Source organism: Octodon degus, unplaced genomic scaffold (assembly GCF_000260255.1).
Source record: "Octodon degus isolate 3935 unplaced genomic scaffold, OctDeg1.0 scaffold00039, whole genome shotgun sequence".
Classification (NCBI taxonomy): domain Eukaryota; kingdom Metazoa; phylum Chordata; class Mammalia; order Rodentia; family Octodontidae; genus Octodon; species Octodon degus.
In genome coordinates, this window is record NW_004524615.1 from 743,665 (window position 1) to 762,127 (window position 18,463).

General features: G+C 55.2%; 2 protein-coding genes across 18 annotated transcripts in view; both read right to left on the reverse strand.

Annotated features, from left to right (window-relative positions):
• Positions 1-1,324: 1,324 nt before the first annotated feature.
• Positions 1,325-8,246, reverse strand: F7 (coagulation factor VII). The gene is made up of 8 exons (XM_023715207.1): positions 8,106-8,246; positions 6,204-6,364; positions 4,263-4,287; positions 4,079-4,192; positions 3,855-3,995; positions 3,053-3,162; positions 2,689-2,812; positions 1,325-2,230 (listed from the first exon to the last, which is right to left on the reverse strand). The coding sequence occupies exons 1-8, from the start codon at positions 8,200-8,202 to the stop codon at positions 1,638-1,640; spliced, it is 1,365 nt and encodes a 454-aa protein (XP_023570975.1). The 5' UTR covers positions 8,203-8,246; the 3' UTR covers positions 1,325-1,637.
• A 6,323-nt stretch (positions 8,247-14,569) lies between these two features.
• Positions 14,570-18,463, reverse strand: part of Mcf2l (MCF.2 cell line derived transforming sequence like) — a 94,483-nt gene continuing 90,589 nt past the window's right edge. For 11 of the 17 annotated variants that reach the window (XM_023715144.1, XM_023715139.1, XM_023715145.1 and 8 more), the window contains 4 exons: positions 17,848-17,969; positions 16,599-16,711; positions 16,263-16,366; positions 14,570-15,254 (listed from right to left, as the gene is read on the reverse strand). In XM_023715144.1, coding sequence (XP_023570912.1) covers positions 15,040-15,254; positions 16,263-16,366; positions 16,599-16,711; positions 17,848-17,969 — 554 coding nt within the window. In that variant the 3' untranslated portion in view covers positions 14,570-15,039. Of the gene's footprint in view, positions 15,255-15,316; positions 16,138-16,262; positions 16,367-16,598; positions 16,712-17,847; positions 17,970-18,463 lie in introns of those variants that run through there. The other 6 variants (XM_023715152.1, XM_023715150.1, XM_023715146.1 and 3 more) reach the window with 2 other exon arrangements.

Below are 18,463 nucleotides of genomic sequence, written 5' to 3' on the forward strand. Positions count from 1 at the left end.
ACATGGGGTGGTGACACTGGCTCTGTGGCCCTCTGCCCTCATCTCCTGGCCCAGTGCCCAGGTGGCACTGACCCACAGTGAGCACATTATCACTGAAGTTGGCACCATCTGCCCTCAGCCCTGTGAGGCAGGTGCCTGCACCCCCATCGGGGACTGGGGAAACTGAGGCAGGTCAGTGCTCTTCATGGCGCCACCAACCTGCCCCATGTCTTCTCCAGCTAATGGGTTCTGGTCTGGGGTCTGCAGCTTCTCTTGCTCTACCTCCAAGGAGGCCCAGGGTTTCCTGCAGATGCCAGCTGGCTGGGAGCCCTGCCCTAGACACCCCCCTATCACTCCATCTTCAGGACAGGTGGGACATGAGGAACCAGAGGCACAATGATCTGGGCAGGCCTGGCCTGGGAGGCTTTTAGGAGTGAGGTCCCAGGGACCCTCCGTGCAGTGACTCCATGCTCACCAGGCTTCGGTCATCACATGGCCTCTGTGGCTAGTGGATCCTGCCTTATCCACCCCTGGACTACTTAACCGAGGGCAGACGCAGCCAAACCTTGAGTACTAACTGGGAAGCTGCACATGGGGTGTGGCCACAGCTTGCAGCCTCTGGCCTCCTCTACAGCAAGAGGCGCCAGATGTCACCAGAGTGGCTGGCACCCCACTATGTGTCAGTACCCCTGGCTCTGAGACGCCCTGTGGAGATGGTGCTGAGGGCAGGTGCTCTGGGTCTGCCTGCCCGGGCCTCCTGATGAACCTGCTCCAGCCCTCTGGCCCTCCCCTATCTACGTTGTCTGGTGGCCATAGGCTCAGTGGCCTGCAGACATGGCAAGAGTGGGCTCACTAGATCTTCCCTACCTGATCCAGGTGTTGGGCAAGACCCAGGAGAGTGCATGCGTGTGTGCGTGCATGCGTGTGTGAGTGTGTGTGTGTGATTGGAATTGAACTCAAGGCCTCTATGCTGAACTGTATCCTTAGCCCCCCTCCCCTTTTTTGAGACAAGGTCTGACTGAGTTGCTGAGGCTGGGCTGGATCTGCCTGCCTCAGCCCCCCAGAGTGCTGCAATTATGTGTCACCACACCTGGTTCACGCCCTATAGTGCTTCACAAGCAGACGCTCCCCGGGTCCCTCAGAAACTCCGTGGGAAGGGCGTGGTGGGATCCACCTCACAGCTCACTATCACAGAGCTCCTGTGCTCCCGAAGTGCCTGTCTAGGGGTATCCGTCAGCACAGTTCCCTCGGCGAGTCACAGGCCGCCCACCGGACAGTGGGCAGCCCTGGGTACACAGACTGAGCCGTTCACTGTCAGGCACTCAGAGGGCCAGGAGGAGGATGTTCCTGACTCATGGATAACATTTCCCGTTTAATGGAGCTGAGGGCGAGGTGAGCACAGGAAGGAATGAGGGAAGTGGGGTGACAGCCTCCCAGGCTCGCGCATGTGTGTGCATGCATGCGTATGTGTGTGGGTGTGTGTTCATGCCCCGAATGGCCCCGGCCTCCTGGGGCTCCCCTTCAGCCCCTCTCTCGGTCTCCGTGTTAATCTCCGGAGTCTGAGTCTTTCCCTCCAGTTTTGCCTCCGTTCTTCTTGGCTGCTCTCAGTGCCCCAGGTCTCCGCCCCGGCCACAGGAGCAAAAGGGACCTGCACGGGGCTAGAGCAGCGGGGCCCGCAGGATGCTTCCCCCCGGCCGGGAGTGCATGAGCTTGCGCAGCCACTCGGTGTACTGGGCCACCCTGGTGTAGATGCCCGGCTGGCCCACGGCTGCACAGCCTTCACCCCAGCTCACCACGCCCGTCAGGTACCACGTGCCACGGAACTGTGTGGCGTGCGGGCCCCCACTGTCCCCTTTGCAGGCGTCCTTGCTGCCGTCTAGGTAGCCAGCACAGAACATGTTTTTGGTGATCATCGGCGAGGTGTTCCTCCACTGAGCCTGCTCCAGGCAGTCCTGGTTCATTAGCCGCGGCACATCGATGGCCATGAGCTCCAGGGCCTTGGCGCCGCGGTCCAGCAGCTGGCCCCAGCCGCTGACGCGGGAGAAGCGGATCTTGCTCAGTGTGCCCTTAGCGAAGCTCGTGTCAGGCAGGCAGAGGGGCACCACAGAGTCCGTGAGGTTCACGGGCTGCTGCAGCCGCAGCAGCACAATGTCGTGGTCGATCTGGCCTCGGACGTATGCATCTGGGAAGATGACCTGAGCCACCTTTCGCACCTGCTCAGTCCCATCAACCTCACTGAAGTCATGCTCACCTGGGTGGAAGCCACCAGTCAGCCACGCCCCTTCCAGAGCCTGCCTCCCCACACCCTGGCCTGGGCAAGCTGACAGATGGGGTGGGGGCTGTGTCTAGGAGGCACCACAGAACTGCTGGGGCTGCCGCTTTTGGGGGGCATGGAGGGGTACTTGTGGACTGGGTGTGGGGGTGGTAAGGGGGCGGGAGCCCTGGGCAGCAATTGTGGCAGGAGAGGCGGTCTGGACTCCCCAGATGTGTGCCAGGGAGCTGCAGCTATCTCCTGGGTCTTCTCGGGGCAGAGGGCCCCATGTGCCTCCCTGGGGCTTTGGGTCCCCTGCTCCCATGGTGGCTGAGGCAGGTGGTCCCTGTGCTGCCCCATCCACCAAGGGATGCTGGGGGCCACATCACCTGGAGCCTTGCCCCTGGCCTGGCCATGGTCACTCAGGCCTGCCCCCTGCGGGACACAGTGGCACCTACCCAGCACCACTGACAGATTCCTCAAGCTGGGCAGCTTGTCGAAGCAGTGGGCAGCAGACACAACCCAGCTGTCCTCCAGCAGGGAGCCCCCGCAGAGCAGAGCCCCGTTAGACACCAGCATGGCCTGTGTAGGGACACAGAAGCCAGTCATGTGGCCTCCTGCCTGGGCTGCAAACACAGCTGGCTGATGTGATTCCTGCCTGGAACTTGAGTCCACTGGACTCTTCTGGGCCAGGCACCATGGCCGCATCTCTGGTCCCTTAGAGTCCCTGAGCTCCTGGCCAAGCCTACAGCCAGAATCCTGTGCCAGAATGCAGCTGGAGACCCTGGAGTGCTTGGGGCAGTCTAGGGAAGGCGGCCTTACCTGCCACGGACACTCCCCTTTGGGGCACTCCCGGCCTCCCACAATCCGTCCTTGGATGCTGCTGTTCTTTCTTTTTTCCAGAAGTGGTATTTTCCCACATGGATATTCAACTGTACAACAGAACCCAGTGAGAGGGATGTTGATGAGGGGTGACGCCTAGGGCCCTGAGGCCAGTCTGCTTAGACTTGTGGATGCAGGACCATGCCTGCCCTCTGAGCTGGGCTGCGGGGGCAGGGCCACCCGAAGGTCTGGGTGGGTGCTGCTGGCCCAGGAGCCCAGAGGGCTGGTAAAGAGGGCCCAGAGCTCTGCGCTGGTGCTGCGTCTGCTGGTTTTCCAGGAGGAAGGTGCGAGGGAGCAGTGCTCTATTGGAGACCAGATGACCACAACTGCTGTGCTCTCTGGGCTCCCAGTCCTGTGTCTGCCTGTGCACTGGGTGGCCGGCCGAGCGCCTGGCTTTCTGGCCAGGCTAGGCACAGCCTCCTTGCCTTGGGCATCACAGTGCCATCGTCTGAGGTTGACATGCAGGAGGCCTGTAGTTTTCTGAAGCACTGTGTGGGAACTGGGGTGCCCAGGAGCCTCGCCATGCTCCCTGGCTGCCTGGGATGCAGGAGCTCTGCCAGGCGCCTGTTCTGGGTGCTGACTCTGGGCAGGCAGCCCTCCCCTCCATGGTCTTCTTACCTTTAGTCACAGTGCTCAGTTGGTGGCCAGCCCTGCCCTCTGGTGTTACTGACACAGTGAGGTGTAGTGGACAGGGGAGTGGCAGCCACTGGGCTCATGAGACAGTAGCCCCGAGGGCTGGTACCTGTGGGCATGCAGGATACCCTGTCTGGCTGCAGCGTGTACCCCTTGTGGCACCTGCAGACACGCGTGTCCCCTGCACGGTCAGTGCAGTACTGCTGGCAGCCGCCGTTCTCATTGTCACAGATCAGCTGGGTGCTCCTGTCTGTGGACAGGAAGTGGGTACTGAGAAGGGCCGAAGCAAGCATCTCCATCCCGCCTGCAGCCGTGGGCAGGAGGCGGACTCACTTGTCTCACAGTTCCGGCCACTGAAGCCCAGGAGGCAGAAGCAGATGTACAGCTGGTGGTGGTCCTGGCAGGTGCCCCCATTCTGGCAAGGATTTGAGGCACACTGGTCCCCATCTGAGGGTGAGCTGGTGTGAGTGTGCCAGAGAAGGGCTGGGGAACCCCGAACAGCCCTGCGTCTACTCACCAGTGTATGTGACCCAGAACTGGTTCTGAGGGGAAGGAAGAAGCCACGTGAGACATATTCACTAAAGCCACAGTGACAGATGCACAGAGGCGCTCGCTGCTGGGGGTGAGAGGCCTGGCCTGGGCCCTTCCCCATGGGCTCAGGAATCAGGTTTCCCGGGAGAGTCCCTCCTCAGGACTGAGGCCACCAGAGGCCACGAATTTCCTCAGGTCAGCTCCCAACTCTGCCTCCTCCATCTGTGACCTGGGACAAGACCCATGTGCTGGGGCCTCTATCTCTAACTGGTGACTGTGCCCACATGCGGGGCTGGCAGGAGATGGGGTGGGACAGCCACGAAAGTACCTATCAACTGCAGATGAAATGGACTCCTGAGGGAACTTCTGTCCAACTAGGAGTTCACTCACAGGCTGATGTGAGAATAAAACAGGCAGGATGTTGGAAACGCTCTTGACACCAAATGGTGTAAGAAAGAACGTACAGCGCCCTCAGTTGGCCTGGAGTGTCTTGCTCACATCTAACTCAACAGCCCACCTCCTGGTGAGCATGAGGTGAGGTGAGGCATCCAGTGAGTGAGTGTGAGGTGTCCCTGTCACACCTGCTGCCCAGGGCTCCTGTCCCCTACCGCCCCCCACACCCCGTCCATAAATACCCCATCACCCCTCCCCACCTTGCTGCGCCCTAAAGAGCTGCAGCCCTTGCAGTTGCGCAGTGCCTCACAGATGCAGCCCCACCCCACCCATCAGCCCTTGCAGGTGTGACAGCTTCCTGTGAGCTGAGACCTTTCTGGAGTGCAAGGTTTGCTGCCAGTGAGGTGTGATATGAGTCGGAGCTGGTGACAATAAGCTCATGAGGAAGGGATAGGGAGCCATGGCCACAGAAAATCCCTCCCACTCACCAGGGGGCTGCAATGGCTCCTGTCTTTGAGAGGTTTGTGAAAGATGCCGGAATTGTTGCAACCCCAAATCCGTCTCCTTACTGTACACCAAGCCACACTTGTGGTGGACACGGTTAAACAGAAGGGCAGAAACTACTCAAGGATGCTTGACTATTTATCCCTCCAAAAGGGAAACCAGAAACAAAGACAGCCTTGTCCACAGGCCTGCTGTGGTTGAGGAAGCCGTGGTTCGGTTGGCCGACTCCTCACACTTGGGCCCTGAGGGTGCCCGTGGGCGGTTCCTCCACGCAGCCTTTTCCTGCGCAGCACTCTGCCGGCTGGGCTGCTCTGGATCCTTATGGTCTGAGGGGCTTTCCTCGTTAAGTGGAATTTTGAGTTATGCTTTCTGAAGTAAAAATGAATGTAAGTGGTATGGCAGAGTAGGTGCGGTGTGTGCTTGGCGGGCGTCCCCAGACATGGCAGCCTGGGAGAGGAGGTAACGAAACCATCCTGAGGGGTGAAAGCAAGCCCGGCTGCGAGGCTGCTATGTGTCTCCCTGTCTGCATGAAGCAGCAATTAGTGAGGCAGGAGTTAGGGTTCTAATAAGAAGTAAGGACAGCAGCCCCCAAATGGAGCATGCTGAGTCATGACCATCCAGGGTCCTTACAGAACATTTGCTGAGTGTCCTTGGGCTGTGTGGGATGTCCCCAGAGCGTGGCCAAGGGGGCTGCTGGCCCAAGGCCTGGGGACCTTGCAGGACACTGTAACCATTGCAGAGATCAGACCTGCAAAGTGTGTTTCCTCCTGCAGCCCACATTGCTTGCACAAGGGCCCAAGCTCACGTAAGCCCTTAGAAACCCTAGGCTTGTGGGGGCCCGACCAGAGCACTCTTCTGGCGCTGGGACCTTTCCTTCCTTGCCCTCATTCTACCTCTTTGGTCCACGGCTTCATTCCTTGCCACCCTGGGACATGACAGCTGCATCTGCTCACACTGAGTGCTCACGACCACAGAAGCGAGACAACGTAGCCCCAGCGCGCCTGCAAGCCCACATCTGGGCAGCACTCACCGTCTTCTCAGGGGTCCTGAGGACCTCCCGGGCCTCCTCAAATGAGCAGCGCTCCTCCATGCACTCCCGCTCCAGGGAGCCGGGCCACAGCTCCTCCAGGAAGGCATTGGCACGCCTCTGCCTGTGCAGGACCCCGCGTGCTTCCTCCTGGCTTATGAAGACTGGCAGACAGAAGACCTCGGGAGACACTGGCAGCCAGCTGGTACGGAGCCACCCGCCCCATCCTGTCCCCCTCAGGGAAGGAAGCCACAGCCCTGGATCATCCAGGGAGCCAGCCACTCCAGCTTCTCCTGGAAGCTCCTACGAGGTGGGCCCACTCTGACTGAGTGACCTACGCACACTGGTCTATGCCGCCGGGTATGCTGGGACGGGAGGGCACAGGCGGTTTGCCAGCACCCGCCCTGCCCTGTGGGCTGGGGGCTCTAGAAGAGGCACCTGGCTGCATCAGAAATAGGATGTGCTTCTCACAGGTGGCGTGACAGGTGACAGAGTACAGCCCAAGGTACAAGCGCACAGCCAGTTTCTGACCTGCTAAGCCTCACCTTGGGGGATTTAGCATAAGAAATACTCAGAGTCATGTACAGAGTCCCGTGGAGTAACTGGCAATGCTGGCTACAAACGACCGATTACTGGCACGCAGGCTGCCATGGACTGAGGTTCAGGAACACGTGCTCCGAGCAGCGCCGCCGCCCAGTGGTCCTGGCACCAGGGGGCGAGACAGGACTGCCGTGAGATCAGGCCCAGCCCGAACTTCAGCGCGAGGTCCTGTCTCAACCCCTGCCCCAAAAGAAGGTATGACACTGAGCAAAAACGTGATGATAAAAAAAGAACTATCGCACACTCCCTTTCTTGGGCACAGGATGTATGAGCGGATAGAAACAGGTGCTACACAGACACTGCATGAAGTCTGAACTCCTTGCCTCCACCCACCCAGTCTCCGGCCCTGGGGAACCAGCTCCCTCCAGCTTCCCGAGAGTTGGGGTGTCCTTGTTAGCTCTGGGCGCCCACTCCACCTCCAGCCCCCTCCCTTAGCTCCCACAGTGAGGCTCACAGCCAGGAGCGGGTGAGCCAGGTCCCCATCCTGCCAAGGAGGGAAGTAAGGCCAGTGTCCCTGAAAGCTCACCCCTGGCCACCTAGGGTGGCAGGACCCCAGCGTCTGAACCCCTGAGCTTGTGGATTCTCCAGGAAAGATGCCCCAGAAGACACATGCAGTGTCTATGGGAGAGCGTGGAGATGGAGACAGAGGTGGTGACCACGAGAGCCCTCCGTGACAGCTGAGCTGTGGGACTGGACATGAGGCAGCTGTGTGGGAAGTGGCCTTTAGCCACTGCCACCCCATGCTCTCCGGTTCCAGCGAGGCTCCTAGCTTTCAGCACAAGTCCTGGTTTTCTCTGAGGTCACAGCCTCAGCCAGTGTACCAAGGGCTGACTGGTGTGCCTGCCACAGGCTTTGGAAGCTCCGCTCTGAGCCACTTCCAGAGTCTCCCGCACCATAGAGGGGTACCAGGGGGAGCCTCCCAGCACCTCAAGCGCTCACACGTGAGATTGTCCTTGTGTCTGTGTGCGAGCAGCTGCTCACTGTGGCATGTGGACATGCATCTGAATGTGTGTGGCAGGGCCTGTGCTTGCTCTGTGTCCATGTGCACACACTGGTATGTTCCTGTCTCTGTGTGAGCACGTGTGGCTGTGTGTACAGGTTTCTGCATCCATGTGTGCCTGTGTGCCCATGAGTGGGCACACGCAAGCTCCTGGACAATATTTGTTTTGGAAGGAACAAACATCAAAGCCAGTGGCCAGCAAAAGCTCTCTGTGACAGAAATGCTGGGAATAAGAGTGTGGGGGGCCCTGGGCCACTGTGGAGCCTGCTGTGGCCAGAGCGACAGGGCACTCCTGGAAGGCTTACCTGCAGACAGGGACCCTGGGAGCAGCAGCAGAAAGCACAGCAGGGTGAGCCTGCAGCCCGGGAAAGCCATGGGGAGTCCGCTGTCCTGGCCGAGCATGTCCGACTGGGCAGGCGGGCAAAGGGCAAGAGGGGTGGGCCGAGCAGGGTGCAAGCATAGGACACTGGCTGAGAGCTGTGCCTGACCACTCCGAGGCCAGCCCCGGGGTCTAGCACCAGGCCTGACAGGCAGGAAGGAGGAGACTGTGTGGGTAAAGGGAGGGTACTTTTCAGAAGAGGGCACATGGAGACATGCGCAGCACAGGCCCCCACATGCCTGGCATTCAGTAGACAGAGACAAGGTTGGGAGACAGGCAGCAGCGGGACCCCACAGCCTGCAGGGACCAAGCGCTGGCGGAGGTGGGTGGAGGCCCAGGGACACCTGGCTGCAGAGCTGGCACTGCAGGAGGTGTGGCTTCCTGGGATCCTACAGCGGACCTGTCCCAGCTGAGCTGGCAGCCACCATCCCCGTGCCATCCCTTCTCTCTGGCCCAGCCACAGGTCAGGGCTTCTCCCCGCTGGCTGTCTGCACGTCCTGACAGCAGCTCTGTGCTCTGTGACACAGCCAGCCAGACAAGACCCTTCCTTCACAGAATCATCATGCTGTGCTTAGGCCTGTATTTTCTAACTCCATGAAAATTCTGTTGGGGCCCAGAAGACAGGTCAGCAGCACAAGCACCTGCCTGGCAAGCACAGGGTCCAGAGTTCAATCCTTGATACTGCAAAAACACCAAAAACCAAAACTCCACTGGGATTTAAGCTAAATCAGATCTAATTTATGGAAGAGCTGGAGGGGAGAAAGGAGTTGGCTGGTGTCTAATTGCTCCAGCTATGTATCCTGCCCCATTTATTTAGGCCCTCTTTTGTGACTGCTAATATTCCATACGTTTGTCCAAAAAACATTGCTTATTTCAGTTTGATCACTTCAGTGCTGCTACTGCCTCAGTATTGAAAGCTGGCTGTGGCCAGGTGTGTTAGGGACTCTCTGGGGTTGCTCCTGAGCCCTGCTCAGTTCCAACACCCTGTAAGCCCCCCAGACCACGTGCTTCTTTTCTTTTTCTTCAGGGAAGTTGCTAGCAATCCCAATAAACAATTTTGAGTGGTGGCAGGCAGCTCTGCATTCTGCACGCCTGGGGATAGTTCCAAGTATTGCAATACCTGCGATTTTTGCTGTTAGGATTTTTTTTAGCTATACTTCATTAGGTTAGGAAAGTGTTCTGCCCCTTGCTAGACGTTATCAATGATGGATCAGGGAAAAATGAATTACTGTTTCTGATCTGCAGGACTGGCAATTCACTTTGGCTAGCTTGCTAGCGAATCATAGCAGCATGTTTCTGCTAGTGTGCCGCCCTCTCAACACTGGGAAAAAGGATTAAAATGTGCTTCTTTTTTTTTTCTTTTTTGGTGTTGCTCAGGATTGATCAGAGGCCCTCACACATGGATCTAGCAGTGCGCTGCACCCCAGCCCATAGGACTTTTACATGAAACATTCAGTTGGGCTTTTGGAACTTTTTGCATTTATCTTCATAAACATTTTTTTTCCATGAGCTTTGGTAGTTTGGTGTGCCGAGGTTAAACTCGATGCTATGGCTCAAAACTAAGTCTCTCCCCAAAGCCTCGTGAGCTCCTAGGCGGGCGTTTTGGAGGTGACCTGACCATGGTGCTTAGAGCTGGCTTGCTCTCGGAAGGTGGAGCCAGCTAGAAGTGGAGCGTGGTGGGGACTCGGCCAGGCAGGGCATCTCCTTCTCACGCCTCCCTTCTTTGCGCTGCTTTCCAGTGCCAGGCCTCTCTGCCATCCTGTTTCTGCCCTGGGGCCAGCCAACAGCGGCCTGAAGCTGTGGCCAGGATGCACCTCCTCCCTTTAATGCGGGTGTTGGCAGTGCCCCTTGGCCATGAGAAACCAACTGAGGCGGAGTCTGGTGAGGCGGCCGTGACACTCCTGGCCGTGTGGTTCGCAGCCCTGGGATGCCCTTCTCTAATGGAATGCCCATCTAACGAAATACCTGCCTCTGACAAAACTAAACATAAAAGGGGACACAAAGGAAGGACCATCTTGTACCTGTATATGCAAAATAGTTAGGATAGATGCACAGCTACTTTCTCTTAATTCAGTGAAAAGGAAGATTTGTATTAATAGTGTTTGGACAGGATGTCATGTCTGCATCTTGTACTGTGAATAACCACTAGGAAGACAACAGTATGCAATGTAGTAATTACTGAAACTGTCCTACTAATTAGTTTTGAAAATGTCTCATTGCTGTTTCTCAACAGATAAAATAAAATTAATAAAAAATAAATTATTAAATATAAAACTATTAAAACTGTAGGAAGAGATCTTCGACAGCACCCCTCATCATAGAAGACCATTCGTATGCTTTACACTGGATACACGGCCACCAAGAAGCAGGTGCCTGGTAAATACGCATTAATAATTACTTTAAAATATTAGCTCCAGAATTGTTCTGTTGTTTTACTGAAGAAACTGATTATACCAAAATACAATATGATTTATAAATAGATATTTATCTGTGTACTTACGGTGAAATTGTGGACATTGTAGAAAGTGTGGTAGGTTTCAATTGCCTACATAATTTACTACTTGACTTGATGCATAATCTATATTTGAAATACTTTGTGTAACTGACTTGATTTCTCCTGAGCATCACAGTTTTATTCTTTTCTATGCTCTATGGCAATAACGGATTATTTCCCCTGGCTTGGTCCACTTCACTGTCCAACATAGCAAAACATTTCTTATATATTCATTTCAAGGTAGAAAAGAAGGGCATCGCTGTTGTAGCAGACTTGACTCATTGTTTTTAGCTCTTCCACAGAGAAAAATCTGTTTTACAAATCTTAATTCTGTAACTACTTTATTTGATATTTTGAAAGAACACATTTTTGGGGCTTGTACTCTTGCCATTTACTTCAGAGGGGGCTTGCATGTACAAAGGACGTTCATGAAAAAAAAAATGACTATTCCACTAAGAAGAAAAAAGGCCAGAATTTGGATAGAAATGTAGGTGAAAAAGACCAAGATTGGGAGACCTCCACTGGGGGGAACAAGGAGCACTTCGCCAGCAGGACTCCAGGCCACGTATATTGTTCTCTGGCAGAAAATTTGTCTACATTTTGCTCATGTCTTAAGACTGTGTAAGGGATTAAGGGTGGTAGGCTAATTAATTTGATTGAAAAAATTTCAAGATGGTCCTGTGTTGTGGCACATACACTGGCAGCTTTTAGCTATATTCACCATGAAAAGCAAGACCAAAAAGCAGAGCAAACTAATTTTAAAAATTTTGCTGGAAGCCAGAAAGGAAGTTCCCATAATGTTAGGGCTTAGGAAGTTTTGGCCCAGGATAGCTTGACTGCTGAAACAATTAGTATTAAAAAGAAGCCAAGTACTTGGGATTAAGACAGTAGGAAAGATGAGTATATATGAGGAACCAGCAAAACCTCATCTTTCCCAGGCAGCAAGAACACAAAGTGAAAGACTGTTTTGACACCCCCTGAGTACCCTACTCAAAATGGACTGCCTAATGAATTGGTTCCTCTGAAGTCAGAGTACTCAGCTATTCAAGCACTCAGAGGCCTCTCCACCCATGACACAAGGGGCCCACTACTGCTGAAGCTGTTTACAGACCTTCGTGTCATTCATGTGGTGCTGGCTTCACAGGCATGCAGAGTGCAAGGGTTGTGAGGTGAGAGAGACTTTTACCCAGACTTCAGGAGCAGGCCTGAGAGGCCAGGACATGTGTTCCTCAGAGGGCAGTGCGTAAAACTGTGAGTGAAGCAGGAAGTGCAGTGGAGACCCCAGGGAGTCAGAGATGTGAGGAATCAGGGGTACTGGTGGAGGAAAGCCACCAACAGGGAGCAAACCCACCTGGAGAGAGAAGCCACCAGCGCTACAACTGCAATAGAATAGGCATGAGGCCAACTGAGCCCTCTGTAGCTGATGTCTGCCCAAGATATTGAACGCACAGCTACACCTTAATGTTTGCCCTGATAGGTTTTGGTTTTTTGTTCCACTGGTTTCATCCCCCTTTTTCTCCCATTTAGAAAGTTTATGAGGGTAAAAAGCTATGAGTTTTTTTGGAATCTTATAAGAGACTTTGGACTTTTCAGTACTTCTAAAACTGCTAAGACTTTGGTGACCCTAAGAGATAGACTAATTGCATTTTGAGTAAAGAGATGTGCACACATCTTCCAGAGGCTGTGGATCGAGGCTGACTTATGTCCAGATGTCCTCAAAGGCCACATGCACGCATAGGGGGGCCTTTTGGAAGTGGGTGGGTCATGGGGGCTCACACCTGATTTGCGTTAGCAAGGAGTCTGGCTGGAAGAGGCGGCGCTTGGGGTGTGGCCCAGAGGGGTGCATCTCCCTGGCTCCTCCCTCCTCTCTGCTTCCTAACCATCACCGTGTAGGGAGCGCTCCAAAGCTGGGGCCTTTGCCATGGTGTTTATGCCTGGGAACCAGCCAGCAATGGACTGCAACTTCAGCCACCGTAAGTCTCTCGGCAGATCGTGGGTGACGAGGACCCGAGCCAAGCACTTCCCTCCATAGCGGCCGAGCTGCTTCTCGCCTGTGCAGCCTTTGGGTCAGGTGGTGGTGCTATCTTTATGTTCCTTCCGATAATGCTGCCTGGTATATTTGGGATAAATTATTGTACTGTGATTTAATTCCTTTGTCATTCATTTGTTGACCCAAGTATCCTATTTGTTTTAGATCAATTTTGACAATTTGACTTTTTAAAAAAATATTTCCTATTTGATTTATTTCCCAAGGATTTCTCACTTAGAATTTTTATATGTTGTGAAGTTTCTCATTTTTATCTAAGTTGGCCAGTTTTACCAGATCTTATAAGGAAGAAGGTTTTGTTTTTGATTGACTTTGTTTTTACTTTCAATTTTAGTAATTTCTTTACACTTTGAGTTTTACTGGTTTTTCTTCTTAGATTCCTTAGGTGAGAATTTAACTAATGTGATCCTGTAAAACTTAGACAAAGTCAGCTGTAAATGTGACTCTCAGCCACGTGGCAGCTGCAGGTGTCATGTGGCCTCTGGTGGACATCTGTCCAGCTCCAGGAGCAGAACCCCACTAGCACTGCCACCCTCACCCAGGATGCTTCTAGATTCCCAAATACCTTTTCATCATTTTGTCAACATTTTGTGTATGTTTCATGTGTACTAGAAAATGGTACATTGTTTTCTACTTTTAAGGACAAACGTACCAGTTTCCGCGGGAAATGAAAACATCTTGCCCCAAATGCTGAAGCTGGCCTTCTGTGTTGCGAACCTTTTTATTGGTTGCTTACAAGTTTGTGGTTGCTGTGACCCTCTTGCCCTCTAACTACGCTAAGTACCATTATGCTGTTGGTATTTCTGGGCCTCCTTTGCTTGGCTGGTGTTTGTCCAGTCTTTTTGCCTTCTTTTATTTCTATCCTTTGTCTAGTTTTGTTTCAGGGTCTCCTCTGCAGGTGTGTGCTGACCATTTCGGTGCCCATCTCGTGGGTCAGCTCACTGCATGGCTTCACGTATCAGTCACCCTGCCGTGGCCAGGCAGGTCTGTATCCATTTCCTCATTACATCTGAGTTGTTCCCTTCCTCCATCCTTTTTGTCTTCTCCCAGATTAAAAAATCTGCTTTTCTTCTCCATCTTTCTGGTCAGAAGTTGTCAAGTGAATTATTCTGCAATGGTTCCCCTACACACTGTTTTTTTGACATGTATAACTTTGTATTTGTTGATCATTCCCACCATCCGATACAATTACAGCGTGTGAAACGCTTGCTGGCCATGCCTTCCCCAGCCCCCGTCCCCGCCTCCATCCTGGTTTAGTTTGTCCAGACGCTCCCCATTGAATGACCCGAGTAACGACTGTTTGGGCTTATGACTGAGCTGTGCCCTTCGGGCATACAACCCGTGCTTGGACTTGCGACCCGTCTTCTTATGTGTGGGTCTGCACATCGTGTTTCCCGAGTCTTTCTGGATGCCTTGTCTACATGCTGCTGCGGCTTCTGCTGACTGTACAGCAGGGCACGTGAACTGTCACGTGGATGTCACTGTCCATGCGGCACTGCCCCTGGGAGCTCTGCAGGCGAAAGCGAAGCTGTTCGGTTGGGGTTTCCTTGGACGCTTTGTTCTGAATATTGTAATGCAGACGCTATACAGAGCTCCTCGTTTAGCGATCAGTTCTTCTAACAACTTAGGTGCCGGAAGGGAACTGGGTCCTCGTTGGGGACTGGCTGTACCCCTCTACCAGGCATGGAAACTATGGGGGCGCAGTGCCAGAGCCCGGCTGTTAGGGAGGCAGACAGCAGGAGGCGCTGACATTTATTCAAACTTCATCCATACAGTAAAGACCTTTGATTTTTAAATCCCATTTACATCCGCAGTAAAAAAAAAAAAAAAAAAAAAAAGTAACAGTGAATGAAACGTGACATTTAAAGTGCCATTAGGAGGAAGAGACAGACCGCAGCAGGGCAGACCCTTGCTGAGATGGAAGAGCTCTGCCTGAGCAACGGTAGGGACAACCACGTTCCACATCGCTTTCCAAATCTGTGTCCACTGGAAGAAGCCACTGAGAGTCCACGTGTCTGCTGTTGGCTGAGATTCTCTGGGTCTGCCAGCCCTGGCTTTGCACCATGGGAGGCAGCGTGCGAGGCCTGGACCGCCAGTGGGCAGGGCCGCAGGGTGAGGGCACAGGGAGAAGGCCGTAAAGTGACGCTGCTCAGCAGCGTAAGACATAAATACGTCCTTTACATCAGATCATACGTACATGCGTGAACATATATACACACATACAAAACGGTCTGCCCCGCTGGGCACCGAAAGTGGCTCAAAGGAAGAGAATCGGCTTCGGAGACACACAGAAAAGGAGGCAAGGAGAAGAGCTTCACCCTAGTTTCTCTGTGGCTTGGACAAAGAAAACGCCCCCTCCCATGCCCACGTCTGCCCTGGCAACTCCGGCCAGCACCCAGCACACGGACTTCCTGCAAGGAGGAGGCAGGGGCACAGGTGGGCGCGGAGGTCCTGCCCGACCCTGGGAGGGCAGGCAGGGGTGCAGGGAGCACTCGTATCCCGAGTGCAGCTGACGGCGTCGGGCCACAAAGACCCTGCAGAAACTGCATCTTAACATTTTTCTTTAAAAATATCCTAACTCAATGAAGCTCGTTAAAAAAATTGATAATTTCCCCCTTTTTTTTGTAGAAAAGAAGGTTAATATTTTAAATTAGAGCTTAAGTTTTCCTATGAAAGTGAAACATATGCAGGTGGAAGGACCTCCTTGGTCTCTCGCTGCCTTTGAGTCTAGGGCTGCCACCCAACTTTCCCAGGTGCCACGTGCTATCACCTTCGGCAGGAGCACCTTGGGAGTGCAGAATGAAAGGCCCCCAAAACCATTTAGTGGTATAAACAACATGCTTCGATGTAAGCCCCAGTAACAAAAAATAGTTTTATATCAAATACAGTATCAAATTGTCATTTCATGTAAACACAGTGATTCTTGGTAAAGATCTGAGGCCAAAGTACCACCAAAAATGGCCATGGGATTATCCCTATTTAAAAAAAATCAAAGCCTTATAAAAGACGAGAGTCCCGAGCCACTCCACAGGCCTGGTAGTGAGGCCAGACCTGTGCCTGTGGAAGCGGGCCGGAGAGGTCAGGTGCAGGGTGGCTGCTTGGCCAGGCCCTGTGTACTGAGGATTCTCCGCAGACAGCTGGGTGGGTGACAAGGGCCGCAAGTCCCACTGTGGCCACAGCTGATGGGGCCTCCCTTGCTGGATCCTGCAGCGCCGCCTCTCCCCAAACTAAGCAACCCAAGCAAAAGAAAACCCAGAGACGTATGCTGGCCCACAGGCCTTGGCGTCCTGCCAGGCCCGGCCCTGTGCCTGGAGGTCACTATGCCTGGAGGTCACTATGCCTGGAGGTCGAAGGGCATGGGGCAGCCCTCGCTGCAGCTCGAGGAGTTGCTCAGCACGGCGGACCCCGGGCTCGACTCTGCGGAAGCAGGTGGAGACACGGCTGGGCCCGGCTCTTTGCTCCCACACCTGGCGCCCTGTCTTCTGTAGGCCGAGGGCCGAGGGCAGGGCGCAGGCAGGGTCAGCGCACAGCGCGGGGCTTACCTGAGCTGCTCAGACACTGGGCTGAGCTGGACTTGCCCAGGAGCACCCACAGGCTGCTGGCCGGCACCCAGCCCTCCTTGCTGCTGGTCAGGTCCCGAATGTACCTGTGAGGGGTCGGCAGCTGCAGCAGGCAGAGCACACTGTGGCACTGTGAGCGTGCGGCAGAGTGTGGTGTGCAGAGGCCTGGGAGGGAACTGTGATGTGTGCCTCAGGCGTGAGCTTGTAACAAGGCGCGTGTGGGAGTGTCTGAGCGCCTTGGGCATGTGGGAGGCAGGAATGTGTGAGTGTGTGAGGTGTGAACACGGCTGCGGTGGGTGGGCACCTGTGTGCTCTTACCAGAGCCCCTCGGCGCCCTCCTCCACCACCTCAACCACGTCTCCACTCCTCACGTTGAGGGTGTTGGTCTCCCCCTTCTCCTCGTCCATCACAACTGTGTATTTGCCAGGGACCTAGCCAGGGTGCAGGACAAAGGTAGGGGTCAGCTGGTCAGCGTGGCTGTCCCTCAGCACCCAGGCGGGCTGCCTGCTCCCCCACCCTGAGCACTGGCCTCAGAGCCATGAAAATGTCCACACCGCTGGGCTCGAGACTGCAGTGCGGCCATGTGCCGGGCCGCAGTGAGATGACTGCGCTAGGAAGCCCTCCTCTGACTTGGAGCCCATGACCGCCACAAAATAAGCAGACGGCAACACGACCGACTGCAGCACTGCTGTGTGCCCAAGGAGCCCCGCCCGGGCTCTCTGGTTTCAGCCTGGCCCAGCCCCTCTGCGTGTGCCCCTCCTGCACCGCACCGCTCCCTACTGCAGGTGTAGTTTAGTGGCTGCACGGCTGGGATGGTGCCAGGCCCCTTCCACGCTGGCCTCTTTCTCATGGTCTGCTCTCCTGGTGGCTGGCCACGCTGACCTAGCGAGCTACGACCGACTGCTCCTTTGTGCCTGCCTCCCTGTGAGAGGAGACTGTGCCTGTGCTGCCCTGCCTCAGCTCCAGTGCCGGGGCAGGGCCTGGCCATGGACGCTGGCCACACGGGCACTCCAGCCTCACAGTGCGGCTGTGGGAACACAGCTAAGGGGCCAGCGTGGCCCTCTGGTGGTGACTTGCACGGATCCCAGCCAAGGGCATCTGGGACGCTCCTGCCTCTGCTGCCCCTGCCCGCCAGCCTCCACCTCCCCTGCCACGCTATCCTTATGAGCAGGTCATGTTTCTGGTCCTGGAGCCTGGTGCTCACAGTAGGCCTCAACAGAGGGTGCAGAAACTGTCAGTGGACCCTCCCTCAGTGGCTCTCACAGGCAAAGGGCTTCCGCATGCTCCAGGATAGAAGGGAGACCTTGTCTGCATGTAAAACGCACTACGGAAAGGCCTTTCAGCTCCTTACGCGGCAAGGTGGAGATGTATGGCCCAGCACAGCATGCAAGCACTTCCTGCTGGGGTGGGGCCAGGGGTGGGGCCCAGCCCTGGGAACCTGCTGGGCCCTAACACGGACACCGCCCACAGACCAGCACCCATCTGCTCGGAGACCCAGGCCAAGGGGACTGCTGGAACGTCCCCTCCCAGGGGCAGTGCCCCAGTCACCCAGGTGGAGCATAGTTACCAGCTTCTTGGGGCCCACTCCGCCATCTTCCTCAGCGTCGGATGAGTTGATAGGCTCCTCTGCGCTGGACCAGCCACCATCGTCCTCGGGAGCCTCCAGGGACTGGGATGTTTTGCTCCAGCCTGGCAGAGGGACAGGTGCCAGTGAGGGATCCCCAGGGACAGAGCTGTCACGGGGGCAGGCCCGCCAGGCCCCAGGTCCCAGAGCGAGCCTAAGCTGCAGTGTGGCCCCGTCCTCAGCAAGTCTTCCATCCCAGCACTCTGTACCCTTCCAAGATGCCAGTGCACAGTTCTGCCCCAACTGGGTGATCTCGGGGAGGCAGGGGCCCAGAGTCCCCACTTCCACCCTATCAGTCCCCGGGGCAGGGAGCGCCAGGCCTGCCTGGAGAGCTGGCCCCCATCCGGCCCGGCGCTGTCCCCACGGTGCCATGGTCTAGTCTGTGCCCTGCAGCACACAGGCAAAGGGAAGGTGCTTTCTATGAATGCTGTGCTGCCAGCAAGTTAGCAAGATCAGCCAAGTGGGTCCTAGCTGGCAAGCCCAGGGAACCCGGCACAGATGCTAAGCCACAACTGAGAGAGAAGCCCAACCAGCAGGCTGCCCAGGGGACCCATAACCC